This window comes from Balaenoptera physalus (assembly GCF_965194825.1).
Source record: "Balaenoptera physalus genome assembly, chromosome: 2".
Classification (NCBI taxonomy): domain Eukaryota; kingdom Metazoa; phylum Chordata; class Mammalia; order Artiodactyla; family Balaenopteridae; genus Balaenoptera; species Balaenoptera physalus.
This window is the reverse complement of record NC_138883.1, coordinates 79590494-79604795: the sequence shown is the minus strand read 5'-3', so window position 1 is coordinate 79604795 and position 14302 is coordinate 79590494. Positions and strand designations below refer to the sequence as shown.

Genomic DNA, 14302 nt, shown 5'->3' with positions numbered 1-14302 from the left:
GGCCTTAAGATTTTCAGGGAGAACCCATAGTGCTAATTAAACAGGCCCATAGTCCTGTACAGATTGCTTTTGGCTCTTCAGCATTGCACAGCTTGCCTCAAACCCTGTCGGTTCCCAAGATTTTGGACATTAAGCCTAATCCCTTGGCACAAGAAATGCTTTGCTAATATTGATTCTGGACTCCAAATAGGAAAACTCGGAATTAGCACAGGCCAGTGTCATTTTGACTCCCAGGTGTGGCTTTATTGAGGCTGTGCCATCTCTGGCCCTTTCAATGATAAAGTCAACTATGCATGAGAAAGTCCATGATGGATGATCTGTCCGGAAATAAAATGTTGGATCATACTCATCAATTATTACAGTTTGTAAACTTATCACAGGTCTAGAGTCTTCATCTATAGATTTCCCCTAAAGCCTGGAAAATGTGACTCCTTCATTCTAGCAAAACTATCGTTCTGTCTCCTCAACTTTGAACTTTCTCCACTTAGTATCAATGAATGTGTGTGTATATTACACATGCACTTATATACTCTTTCTTTTTATCTTTTGCCTGATTCATTGCCTCTCTATAAATTCACCAACTGACTAACTTTTATGTCCTTGTATTCCTTTCTTCTACGAATTATAGATTTTTTTCTAATCATCTACTCTATATATTTTAAAGTATTTTGGGTATGTTTGTCTTGTCTTTCAAATTTCTTGCTTTTATGCTTTTCAACCTCTGATGCTTGTGTCCTATTAACTTTTTGGACTATGCTACTATTTATTTTTTAAGAAACCTTTTGTTGATGTCTACTTCTGGAGTTGTGTTGTCTAAGATGCTAGGTGTATGTTGCTGTCCTACAGTCTATTATTTCATTTCTAGACCTGTTGTTTACCATGTCTTTGTTATGTTCTCTAGTAAATGACTGAGAACACATTACAAAGATTTATAAGTATAAATTACTTTATTCCTTTATTGTTATCTTTACATTTTTTGTTACATAGACTTTATTGGTGGTCACACAATAATATGATAGGTCTTGAACTGAACTTTTATGTCAGCTTTCCCTTTTAAGTAGGGAATGTCTTCATTCAGCAAGTTTGTAGTGCCTAAATCATAAAGTAGCCATAAAATCAATGATAATATCAATAAATATTTAGAGCTTATCTTTTTTATTGGTAAGAAATGATTTAATAGGGGCTTGTTCTGTGACATGTGAGAAAAAATTGAGTGAATCAAAGGGATGTATTAGTTGATCTTGACTTTTCCTGTTAACTTTAACCTATACTACTACCATTTAGAGACTTTTCTTATGTCATTCATTTTGCAAACATTAATTAGATGCTTATAATGTACCACTACTGTAGAGTAAAAAAATGTACAAGACATAGTGTCTGCTTTCACAGACCCTAATGAGATAAGACATATACACAAAGAAACTAATATAATGTAGAGTTGCCATTAGAGTGTGCATTTAATAGGCTTGGGGATTCAGAGGAGAAAAAAGTCCCCTGTGTTGGGGAATCAGGAGAGGCTTTACAGGGAAAGTTACATTTGATATCCTTAAAGGTTGTTTCAATTTTGACAAAGGCAAGCATGGAAAATGACTAAGAGAATGTTGCAAATTAAGGGCATAGTTTAGCCACAGTCATGGAAGCAGGAGATCATGAGATATATTAGGGAAATAGTAGTTCAATTTGGCTAGAACTCAAGAGTTCAAGGAGTAGTGGGAAATAAGTCTGGAAAGGTAGGTTGAAGCCACAAAAAAGAGTGTCTTAAATTTTAGACCAAGTTCAGGCAGTGAAGAGTCCCTAAGGCGGTATTTTCCAAACTCAGTTTGGTGGTCACATCTTTTTCCTTAAATGAAAGAGGCTAAAATAAAATAGAAAATATCAAAATGCAGTGTATGTAGTAAGCTTAATTATTATTTTGGGAAACATGCGCACGTGTGTGTGTGCATGCTAGGCTGTTAACATTACATGTATATATGTGTTTCTTACTGTTAAACAAATTGTCATGGTCAAACAAGTTTGAAAGCCACTACCTTGAAGGATTTTGCAAAAGAAATGACATAGAATTATATGGTTGAAGGGAACTTCAAGACCATTAGGTTGAACCACTAATAATATAAGAAATGGATTAGGGAAGTGGAATTCTGGAGATGAGTTCAAATTGGAAACTGAGATACTCGGCTAGCTGAAAGGTTCTGAGGATCTAAACTGGGGGAGTACCAGTGGGAAAGTTGAAGAGAGGACATTGAAGAGGTGGGTTGATAGGGCTTGATGGTAATATTTAAATAAAAAGTGACAAGGAGTCTATGTAAGGTACCTTGTGAACTGATAGTTCCATGGCTAATCTACTCAGCTTTCACTGGGCACTGTTGATAATCAAATGAATTACAATAGCTATCTATTACAAATATTGTGATCCTCAATTTTGCAGCACCCTATCTTTGTCATCTCTTTAATCTGGTATAGGATGGTATAGAAGGTGCTTTATATCAATCTGGGTTCATTTAATCAAGATTAACTCTTAATAAATGTTAGTCTTGATGGTCCTTTTACATTTTCTTCATAGGGTTATATGTAGTACACATCAGCTAAAATAGTCCATCATATTTCTTGACTCTAAATAAAAGCACCTACAGGGAAGCACAATGTATGATATTAATGCTTTTAACATAATAGTCATGCATGTAGGTGGGATTCAAATTACCATGGTCTTTCTCCACTCTCTCACACTCTATAATGTATCCTGCAAACTCCTGCCAGGTTTGTCTTTCTAGAGTGTAGATCCAGTCACATTTGTCTCCTCATCAGAAACCTTTGCTGTTTACCATTGACCCCCTAGGTGCTCTGCAGTATGACTTCATCTTATCTTTCATATTTTCCCAGTATTCCCCCACATAGAACCTGTGTTCCACCTGCACTAGACTATTGTCAGAACTCATTCTTCCCCATATAGTCCTTGTGTTACCTGCTGAGTGCTATGTTTTATTCAGAAATAACCTTTCCTCTCCAATTCCTTCTTTAACATGGCATCTCCTTCTTGATGTCTTCCTTGATATGCCCCCACTGAATGTAATATCTTCCTCTCTGGACCTTTCATGTAACATTGCATTTCTCTTATAGTACTTAATCTATCTTGATATCCAGAGCTACTGGCTCTGTTTTGTTGTGTAATTTGTTTTTGTTGTGGGTTTTTGTTTAAAGGTTATAATTACTTCAAGGGGCAAGGATTGTATTTCGTTCTTTTTTATTTCTTATGGACTATACAGGCATTGTGTTCAACTATTCTCCTCTGGAATTCAGTTTTTCCATCTGTAAAATTTGAATATATCTTCCTTTTATCCTTTTTATCTGTTTTGAGAATAAATGAGAAAATATATGAGAGCCTCTTTAGGTTTCTAGAAAAAAAGATGCTGTATAAGTTACTTTTTTTTTAAAGCCTGTCAACTTCATGTCAGTCTCAGATTTTCTTTCTCCTTTATTCTCTAGCTTCCAAAATAATCCAGTACAGCTAAATAAAGTCAGTTTTTTTCATTGCATACAATTTCCATTAGTATATTAATATTAAGTAGTAGCTGCAAGTTGGCATGGAGATGAGTGTAATTCCTCTTGACTTTATTAGTACATTAATGCAGAGAAGAAAAAGAATGGTAATCGTTCAAATTGTGAAAGAGGTTTTAATGGGGGCAAATTTATATTATATATTGGATTGAATTTATTCTACTACATTTGTTGCCTATAATTTTTGGCCCTCTGAGTCTTTTTTAGACTCTTCCAGTCAGATAGTTCAACCTTCCAAGAGATGTGTGGAAATAATGTTTTCTGTCTAGTTTCCTATATGAGTAAACTGAGGCATGGATTGTTTCAAAAGAAGATAAAGAAGTGAACCCAAAGATGACAAAGGTTCTTATTAATAGATGCTTTTTTTTCCATTAAAAATTATTTTGGCGTGTTCTTTTAGGGTTAAACTATGCTTATTTTTAAAATTGAAGCAGTATATTTGCTATTAACTCATTTGTAAAAAGCCTTAAGCAAGGACTTTCATTGAGGGTTAATGAACTAAATTTAGAGAATTTTGACTTTTGAAATAGTATGTAAAGAATTAACAGATTTTAAAAATGGCTCTTAGAATGTCCAGAGGCAGTAAAATGGGACAATTATGTGCACTCCTGTATATAAGAGCAATTACCTCTCAATGCCAGCAGAATTTTCCTACCCTTATTCATAGAATCTATGGTGCTGAGGCATGTGGTCACTTTGTGTACTTGCACAGCGTAGGTGCTCAATGAGCAGTTAGTTGTTAAATTAGACTTAGTAATCTGAGTCTATCTAACCTTCACCAAATATAGCTAATATTGATCCCTATAGATTTCTATAAAAATAGAGACAAATCAGAAGAGGCAGAACTATTTATCAGATATTTATTTTCCCTTCCTTGTGCAAAATACTTTGCTGCCTACTATAAGATTGGTTCTAGAGCCATTGAAATGGTCTGTGGTCTCTTTTAAAACCAGTTCCCTTGTGGATTCTTTCCTACATACTAATTTTGCAAGGTGGTGAGGAGAGGAGGAAGAATCATCATCACTTGGTACATAACCCGTGGTCTTCCCTTTTGAGCCTTTCACAGTTTCCCTCCTTTAATGATTTTTATTGGTTTCACAGTCATTTTTGTGACTTCTTAACCCTCACCCAACTTGTACTGATTTTGAGTGGTCATATAACCTGGGCTTGATCACAGAAAGCTAGTAGGAATCAGGCTAGTGGACTTCAGTGCAAAATAACTTGATACTTTAAGACAGGATTTCTTAATTTAGAGGGGAGAGATGTTTTTGAACCCTGAAATTTTGTGCAAATTTTTTGTGAATGTAAATTTTTCTGGGGAGAGGTCCAAATTTTTATCATAGACTCACAGCGATCTGTTCTTTTCAAAAGTTTAAGAACTACTATTTTAACCATCAGTTTCAGAAAGCCTTGTAGCCTAGGGGTACACATGACTACTCAGGTTAGGCATCTACTGTCCACTGAGCTATGTGCTATGAGATCAGGGGGACCTTCTGTGGCTTCCAAAGAGTGAAGAGGAAAGTACCATGGAGGTAGCACCTGAGAGCAGATGGGGATGTCAGGCATTTCTCAAGAAAAATATTAAGATCTCAAAAATAATAGAGTGAAAAGTGGCATCTTATAATTTCATGTAGGAAATGATGACCAGAGAAGGGCCAACAGGCTTGGACCTTGTGTGTGTTCTGGATGGTTCTTAATAAGCCTTTGGATTTTATGTTGAAAGAGAAAAGGATAGGGATACAAAAAGCAGTGTTCCTGATTTTCTCAAATGTAGCTTTCTTTTTTTGAATTTCTGTTGTGCTTAGTTACTTTTTTGGGTTGTTATTACATTATGCCTTGTGTTACATCATTATTTGCATAGGTATTATATCTTCCTTGTCAGTTTATAGCCTCTTGAAGGCACAACTTTGTGTTTTTCAACTTTGGATACTCTGCAGTGTTCATCATGGTGCCTTGTCCATAAGAGGTGTGCAGAATTTGTCATTGTGTATTTGCCCTAGGGATGCTGTTGAAGATTTTCACCATATTGCATGTTCAACTTTATAACGATCCAAGGGTGAAATTTCTCTCAGAACTTAGTCTTTATAATGGTTTACCTTACTATAACTATTAAGACGGTTTTTATTGTATGAACACTAAATCACGCAACTCATTTTAGTTTCTTCTTTATATTGATTGTTAGAAAGCCCAGAGCCATGTGATTTTTTTTCAATTATTTTTGTCTTATTGTAATTATAGTTGCTATTGTTCATGTAGCACTACCTGCCAGGCACTGTCCTAATCTCTACACATTATATTCTAATTTATCCTTACCTCAACCCTGGTTTATTATCCCTGTGTTACAGATATGTCATTGAGATACAGAGGTTAAGTAACTTGTCCAAGTTTACACAGCTAGAAAGTAGAACATGTACTTTTAATCACTGTGTTCTGCTGCCTCCCAGCATTACATATGTGTTAATTCATGCAGATATTACCATATAACAATACATATATAATACATATATAGACCAATAAGGCATGTGTGAATTAGCAGTGAGACAGAGGGGGCCGGTATGTGGTTTGATAAGGGGAGGTGGAGTTATTATGTCTTGGATTAAATTTATCTATCATCTGCGATCTCATCTCATTTCAAAGCTCTCAGAATAGTTTTAGATTATTGCTACTCAGAGTATGGTCTAGGGGCTGGTACTAGTCGAAGAAGTGTTTGCTGTTGGCTCAAGGTCAGCTATTTATAGAAATTGAAGGTAAATATTTAGAAACTTTTATAGTAATTTGAGAGTAATTTTATATTTGTTGAATCTAATAATAAAAATTTGGCCTTGTGTTTTTTATCTTTTTAATTTTTTTTTGTAATTCATTTTAATTGCATTTTACAAAAGTGTTGGTCTTTGAAGGTTTGGAAATCTTTTTTTAAAAAGTGGTCCTTAACTTGGTTTGAGAAGCACTGGTCTAGGTAACAGCTTTTCAAGTTTTTAGGCTATTGTTTGAAAAAGAAAAGACGTGATCTGTAGCTTGAAATTACATTCTAATCTAAACCTGGTTCTGAAGATGAATTAGGAATTGGTATATTTGGCTGCATTGTCAGTTTCTTGATTCTGTGAGAAAAGGCCCTAAATTGAATGGACTTTTTAGGGAAGGAGGGCAGTTTTCATTTCTTTTCTTATATTTAGTACTTTTCTCAAGAATGACACATTTTATTGATTCCTTGATCCAGGATAATAGCATGAGGAACTTGTCTATCATTTACAGTTACAGCCTCCTTCCTTGACTTAAGTAGCTAATAAGGTACTTCAGATTTTTTTGTGTTCAAATTTTTTCCTGGAATAACAGAAAAGAAAAAAGATAATAACAGCAACAGAACATTGCTGATGATGCCACCTTGGTGTGATAGCTTCTACATTTATGGAAAGCAAAGATATCTTCATTGAAATAATATTTGCAAAACCAGTTCAGTTTTTATTTTTTTGAATTTTATTTTTATACAGCAGGTTCTTATTAGTTATCTGTTAAACCAGTTCAGTTTTTAATTTTTCTTTTTCTTTTTAGGTGGGTTGGGAAGTCTTCTTCTACAATATAATATGCTGTAAAATAACTACGTGTTCAGTTACCAATCCTAATAGGGTGTTTTAGTGTCCATACAATTGCCATCTTGTCTTTAAAATAATCTCTTTTTGGTGATCCCGTAAAGTAGCATTTGATGAGTTCCTTTCATCACTTTTTTTTTGGATGTTTAAAAGCTGGTCTGCAAATAGAGAAATGGGCTAAGGATATGAACAGGCATTTCACAGAGAAAGAAATTCAAATAGCCAAAAAATGTTCAACCTCACTAACTCAAAAATGCAGCTATCACTTGGGCAGGATTAAGAAATGATACTGGTTTTGGGGAAGTGAGTACTCTTATGTGCTGCCAACAGCCCTAGAAATTGGTTCAGCCTTTCTGAGTGTAATTTGGCAGAACTCATCAGAAAACAAAAAATATACTGTCTCTTTATCCAGCCCTTCCACTTTGGGGGATATATTCTGAGGAAATAAAGTTGTACTGAAAGATTTAGAAATGGCTGGCAAACTAAATTATGGTGTATCCATACAGTGGAATGCTGTATAGGATCAAAACTGAAGTTGCAGATATATATCTATATATATTATTAGGAGGAGGAAATGTAGTACCAAATACTCTGTATGGTATAATTACATTTTTGTATAAGTATTTGTACAAATATATGCATAGAAAAATATCTGAAGGATAAATTTTTTTTTTTTAAGTACTTTATTTATTTATTTATTTATTTATGGCTGTGTTGGGTCTTCATTTCTGCGCAAGGGCCTTCTCTAGTTGTGGCAAGTGGGGGCCACTCTTCATCACCGTGCGCGGGCCTCTTATTATTGCGGCCTCTCCCGTTGCGGAGCACAGGCTCCAGACGCGCAGGCTCAGCAATTGTGGCTCACGGGCCTAGTTGCTCCGCGGCATGTGGGATCCTCCCAGACCAGGGCTCGAACCCATGTCCCCTGCATTGGCAGGCAGATTCTCAACCACTGTGCCACCAGGGAAGCCCTGAAGGATAAATTTTTAAGTCTGTATATGGAAAGTATTAAGAGCATTGGTGTAATTTTTGCACATTGGAATTTTTGATTCTTTCCTCTAATGAACATGCATTGCTTTTGAAGCTTCTTTGTTGAAGATTTGGCTTCCATCTTAAAATGCACAGAATGGTATAGGAGTCAAGGAAACCTGGTAATCAACAGGATGTCGCCATTCCCCAGGTCCTTTACTGAAGGTTCATCAGGAGCCTGTTTTTCTTTTCTTTTTAGAGCTGGTTCTTGAAAGCTGTGTTTGAGGGGTTTTTTTGTTTGTTTTTCTGTTTTTTTTTTCCTTCTGTGACAAATGCCTATCATTTTCTAAACAAGAAAGCCAATGTCCCAGTTAGGTGTGTGGGGTTCTTTTAATTCACTTGCAGCCCTGTTGTGTTAATACTGAATAGGCAGAGACAGCCTGACTGGTGGTGAAAGATGGTGAGCCAGCCTCAGGGCTTTTTCTGGTCAGCCCTAAACCTCTGATTGCCACGTTTTCCTAATTTCCCATTTCCAGGGCATCACTAGAGTGACCTTGCTTGCTGAATATGACGCTCTGAATCTCAAAGATTTTCACATGCATTTGGAAGTGGGCAGCCAGGCGATTGTTTACAGGACTCTGAATGAACTGTGCGCTCACAGCAAGTTTGATAAACACACCATTTCCTCCTTTTATCAGTGAGATTGCAGAATGTGAAGTATGAGTTTCCAGTTTTACTCATTCTCCTCAACCCTTTTCCTGTTTAAAAACTTAGACATACTAATTGGATGCTGATCTGTCCCTGTTTTTTATTTTGCTTACTGGTAGTTGACGGCTTATTCCACTACTTACCTAGGCAAGGTTTGGCAGTCCTTCAAAAATAAACTTTCCATGTATTCAACTTAAAGGAGATTCATCCCAAGGAATGTAACGTGAGCACTAATTAACAGTAATGATGGCTAATCACTTTGCTTTTTATACTCCTTTAGGAGCACTGCTATTATCCAGTGTAGTTAAGTAAAATGCTTGTATATGAATCAACAATGCTGCATCCTTTTAGCAGCTATTGCTCACAGTCAAGCTTTGCATAAATTAGAGTTAACCAAAATTGATTTTAGTATGCTACATTTCTTTTTATAATGGGAAACTAAAATATCTACTTAAATATCCTGAATATTAAAGACATTACCTGTTTTTCTTTCTTTCTTTCTTTCTTTCTTTCTTTCTTTCTTTCTTTCTTCCTTTCTTTCTTTCTTCAATCATCCTTATGGTAGATGAAGAACAATATTGCAAATAAATTTTCTCATAGTTCACGACATTTCTCTTAGATTTCTTTGAAATTGCGTGTGACATACTCTTCATAGTCACAGCAGCACTTTGATTCTGTTGTATGCATTTTATCAGATCAGTGAAAAGCAATAGGCTTATGTTTAATTTTTCTGGTTTTGTGCATTTACTTCCTAGAGGATCTTACAGTTTCTTTAAATTACATGGCCCATTTATATAAACTTGGTTCATAGGATTGCTCATTCAATGTTCATTAAAAGAGGTTGTTTTATTATGTTTAGTGTATTATTAGACTATTATAAAAGCTTTCTGTTTATTTACATGCACTCAATATACCTACAGACTGCCTTGCCTCAGGAGGAGACTAAGCAAAACTCATAAATTAATAATTTAAGGGAGCAATACTCAAGTAGCATTTTGGTTAAGTTAATAAGTTAAAGCCTTAGAGTCAGTGCTGGCCACTTCAACAATGCTTTACTTTTGACTTTTATTGGCTGAAAATAACTTGTTAAACTGGGGCTTTGGTAATAAAATGAAATCTACATACCATCTGAAGCCCCTTCCCCTCTTTTTGATTTATGAGTAGGTTGACATATTATTGAAGAATTTTTAACACTTTCACAGTTCTGCACTTTGATTTCAGAGAACGTGCTAATCTCTCTGGAAGTTTGAGAGTGACAAAATGAGTTGTATACTGTTTTTCTAGGAAATTTGGGAGTCTTTACTAGAAGCCTTAGTTTTATTTTATTTTATTATTATTTTTTTGAGCTGCTCTGTGCAGCCTTTGGGATCTTAGTTCCCTAACCAGGGATTGAACCCAGGCCCTCGGCTTCGGCAGTAGAAAGCGCAGAGTCCTAACCACTGTACCGCCAGGGAATTCCCAAGGCCTTAGTTTTATGATGGTACCTTTATTAATGTTGATTCATCTAACTTCTAATGTGGTGTTATGATTTGATATATATTAATGCATTTCTCATTTTACGTATTATCTCTAGTAGTCTGGTCATGATGTTTTAATTCTTATAGCTGTATAGTGTTTCAGCAATTCAGGACATTATTTTTAAATTACCAAAATAAATAATTTAATTTTCCTTTCCCATTTATATTATTTGTGTCAAAAATTTTAATTTTTGGTGAATAAACAAGTGGAACAAAATTAAGTGGTAGGGTAATAAGTAGCTTTATATTTTATATACTAGCCTCATTGTAATACATTGCAAACATATATATTAAAAAAGATCTTTGGCACTGTACTTAATAGAATTTAGTTGCAAAGAGTTGTAACAGGAATGATGTGAGAGGACAGAAAATACATGGAAAGCTTGAATGCTATCCGTATGTAATTATATGATTAGTAAATATTGTTGTATATAACTTATTTCTTTTATATCCCAGAACTGTTGCACAATAGCACAAAATTCATATCTCTGAAGGAAAACTTGTTTTTTCTGTTTTGCTTTGAGTTTGAGTTTTTACATGTAATAGAATTTTGTTTAAAAAAGGTGAGGATTTCAATTTTGATCCTTTTTTTGTTTTGTTTTTTTGCAGAGTGTTTACTTTCATGTGAGAGTGATTGATCTGTAGCTGTCATTTTTCCCAAAGAGGGGACAAATGGAATTGGCCTTTTAGACAAAAGTATGCAAACAGACTGCATTCTTTCTGTTGATAGAATTATGGAAGGATTGCATGAGGTGCCACATTCGTTTTCCTATTGATTGTGAAGAGGATTTTGCAATGGGGTGCTGTTTCCATTGGATAAGGAGGTGCTATGATTAGTTACCTTTCTCATGAAAGCACTACAAAGGGAAATGCAAAATGTGTGCAATGCGGTGTTCTCAATTTGACAGTTGTTTTTGTTAAGTTTTTTGCCCCATTGAAGTTCAGCCTATTTTAGAAAAACATACATTTTGGTTTTTTCCCTTTATTAGGCTTAGTAGATTACCGTGCATTTGACTCTTTAAAGAAATTACACATTCTAGACGTTTTTCTCAGCTTCTATTGTAAAGCTTCAAAGCTAATGCAACAGTGCCCTCTATAGTCTTTTAGTGAACAGTAGATAAATGTAGATGATTTGGAATATTCAGGTAAGAAGCAAGATATTTAAATTTAAGTTTTGCTCAGACAAGAGACTCCTTTTTCCTAAGCAGACATTCTTGTTTTTCACTAGCGGCTTTACTTTAAACAAAGGGAACAAAAGACCATTCTGAGTTTTCATTTAGAATTATTGGCTACCTCTTGGTGTTATCCAGTGGTAAATCTCAAGTTTTATCAGACATTCATCAGAGTAATTTGAGATAGAAGGAATCTTACAAGCTTTACTGTCTCTTCATGAAATATCTTTTTGAAGTTGAGTTCCAATAGGAGTATTTCAAAAAATAATTTAGTTCCTTTGTACTCATTTCTTCTATTTAATTAGAGCCTGAGTGGGCTGCCTAGAACTTAACTTTTACTTGTTCCTGAATTGGGTAACCCAGGCTTTATACATGACATTATTTAAATTCAAACTAAGGGAGTTACACAATGACTAAAGTATTTGTCATTAATTAGCATTGATTTAAATTTTAGATTTTCCTTTCTCTTTTTTGGTAGCCTATTTGATCATATATGTCGATAGCTAAATTTTTCATTGTAAAACAGCTTTATGTACAGCTGTTAAATGATAGTAATAGAAGGCATCATATTTAGCTGTGATTAGAAGAGAAAAATTTCATGTGCTAAGTTTATTTTGCTTCTGAGAGTATTTTAATAAAAAAAAACCATGGGCCCAAATCCTAGCTTCTCCTTGTATTCACTGTGTAATATTGAACACATTTCTTAACGTCTGAGCCTGCTTTCTCATCTGTCAAATGGGAGTGAAAATAGCTTATCTTTTGAGGTTTTGTAAGGGATGAGAGATAATGTATATTAATTGGCCAAGTCATTATAGATGCTCAAATGGTAACTTCAGTCCAAAAATCACAGTGTGAAGGTAAGTGGTATTGTTTTACATGGGGAAGTTTTAATATAAATCTAGAACACATTTAATGCACTATAGATTTCTTTAAAAATTCTGATCTCATAACTTCTGATGATTTATGTGAATCTGAAAGCTGGCATGGCATTCCTTGGTAACGTGGACTGACAAAGTGAGATGGTGCATTAACTTTCAATTCCCTGCAGACCTCATCCCCAAACTTCTTAAATAGGCCATGTTTATTAACTTTACTTTAGTAGACATTTACCCACAAAACAATATTTGGCAACATGTGAAACTGATAATAAATGAAACTCAAAAAAAAAGGGAGTCTTTTATTTTTTTCCCTCAGTATATCTGGGAACAGTTAGGATACTTTTCATTTACCTGTGTTCTTAGAGGTAGTCTAGAGCCCTTATTCTACTTTCTAGGTAAGCGGCTTTTGCTTTCTTCACCTGGCTGCAAAAAAGACGTGTAAAAATAGATGAAGGTGGAGCTTTTCCTGGTCGAAGTGGACTTGGGTCAATACAGACCCTCCCCTTCGAAGGAACAAAGTTTAAAAATCACTTGGTACTGTACTGTAAATGTATATGTGTGTACACACACACACACACACACACACACACACACACACCCTCTATTGTGCAAAGGCTTTGTTCTACTTTGGTTTGAATACAAAGTACTTAATTCTTTACCTGGCACATAAAAGATGCTCAATTAATGTGTGCTGAATACAAAATTTTTTTAACATCAGGCCTTTTTTATTGATATATAAGATTTGAGATATCATATGTATTAAAATTCACAGTTTAATGCAGTGACGTAATATTACAGTAATTGTTTCTCTGTGAACCATTTAAAACAAGCACACCTTCAGAGTAATTCATATACTTATTCTTTAAAGTCAAATTGTTCTAACTACAAATAATAATGGGAAATGAATTTTTAAAAATTCAGAACTTGTCTTCAAAACGTAAAAGCTGCTTTATTCCACAGTGATGGATTTAGCTAAATATTCAGGCATTTCACATAACCTGATGATAAACATAATCTTTCTCTAGGAAGTACTGAATTGAATTTTCTCAACATTCTGTAAAGCATTGTTTTTCTTGTAAGGTTCTTACTTGTGCTTCATATTGATTTTGAATAACCTTGAATTTAATATTACAATAAAGCACATATTGTTTTTAGTATATCACTTGGGTTAACATTGAGAACTGCAAAAGCATCTTTTTAAATCATTTTGAAGAAGCAACCAATGTTTAAGCCTTTAGATTGAAAATGAACAAGCTCTTAATAAACAAATATGGTAGTTCTTTTTAAAATAATGGCCAGTTGCAGTAGGAAACACGTTTAAAATTAAATTCTGGTTTCCAAGACTGACAAGATGCTGTCTACCAAAAAAAACGAATAAGGTATTTTTTCTTTGCAATGGAAGTACCAAATTAGGAATCCGCTTAATTAAAATAGTGATAAATGTAGATTACATTACTGAAGACAGTGAAATACAGCTGCTCTGTCTAGTTAGAGCCTGCATGATTTACCCAGACTGTACAAAGAAGCAGTGGAGCAGCCACTGCAGACTGTTAGAGGAAATGTCCTGTTTATTCTACATACATGTCTTTTTTTAATTAAAATGTCAGTGATAATTTTATAGCAGTCCTCTAAAAAAAAAATCCTTCTTTAAATTTCTTCAAGGTGGTAGAATGTGAGACGAGATCATTACCACTGCTGAATGAAGAAGAATGAAACCTGAGAAAAAAATAGCATTTTATTATTTTTTTACTAATTCAGTTTTCTTTATTATAAGTTGATATTGAAATATGTGATGAAATTTTTTTAATGTGAGTCTTGCATGAGAGAAATGTGGCAAAAATCTTTGAATATACATTTTATTTAAAAATCTTTTGGAGCCACAAGCAAGATTTGGGTGGAGCCATAAGTAATATTGCTTACAA

General features: G+C 34.5%; 1 protein-coding gene across 5 annotated transcripts in view; it reads left to right on the top strand.

Moving 5' to 3' along the window:
- Positions 1-14302, top strand: part of DPH6 (diphthamine biosynthesis 6) — a 306643-nt gene that overhangs the window by 15353 nt on the left and 276988 nt on the right. Inside the window, exon 4 of one of the 5 annotated variants that reach the window (XM_082452412.1) lies at positions 8642-10933. The exons of the other annotated variants lie outside the window; for them this stretch is intronic. Coding sequence (XP_082308538.1) covers positions 8642-8806 — 165 coding nt within the window. The 3' untranslated portion in view covers positions 8807-10933. Of the gene's footprint in view, positions 1-8641; positions 10934-14302 lie in introns of those variants that run through there. 5 annotated transcript variants of the gene reach the window in all.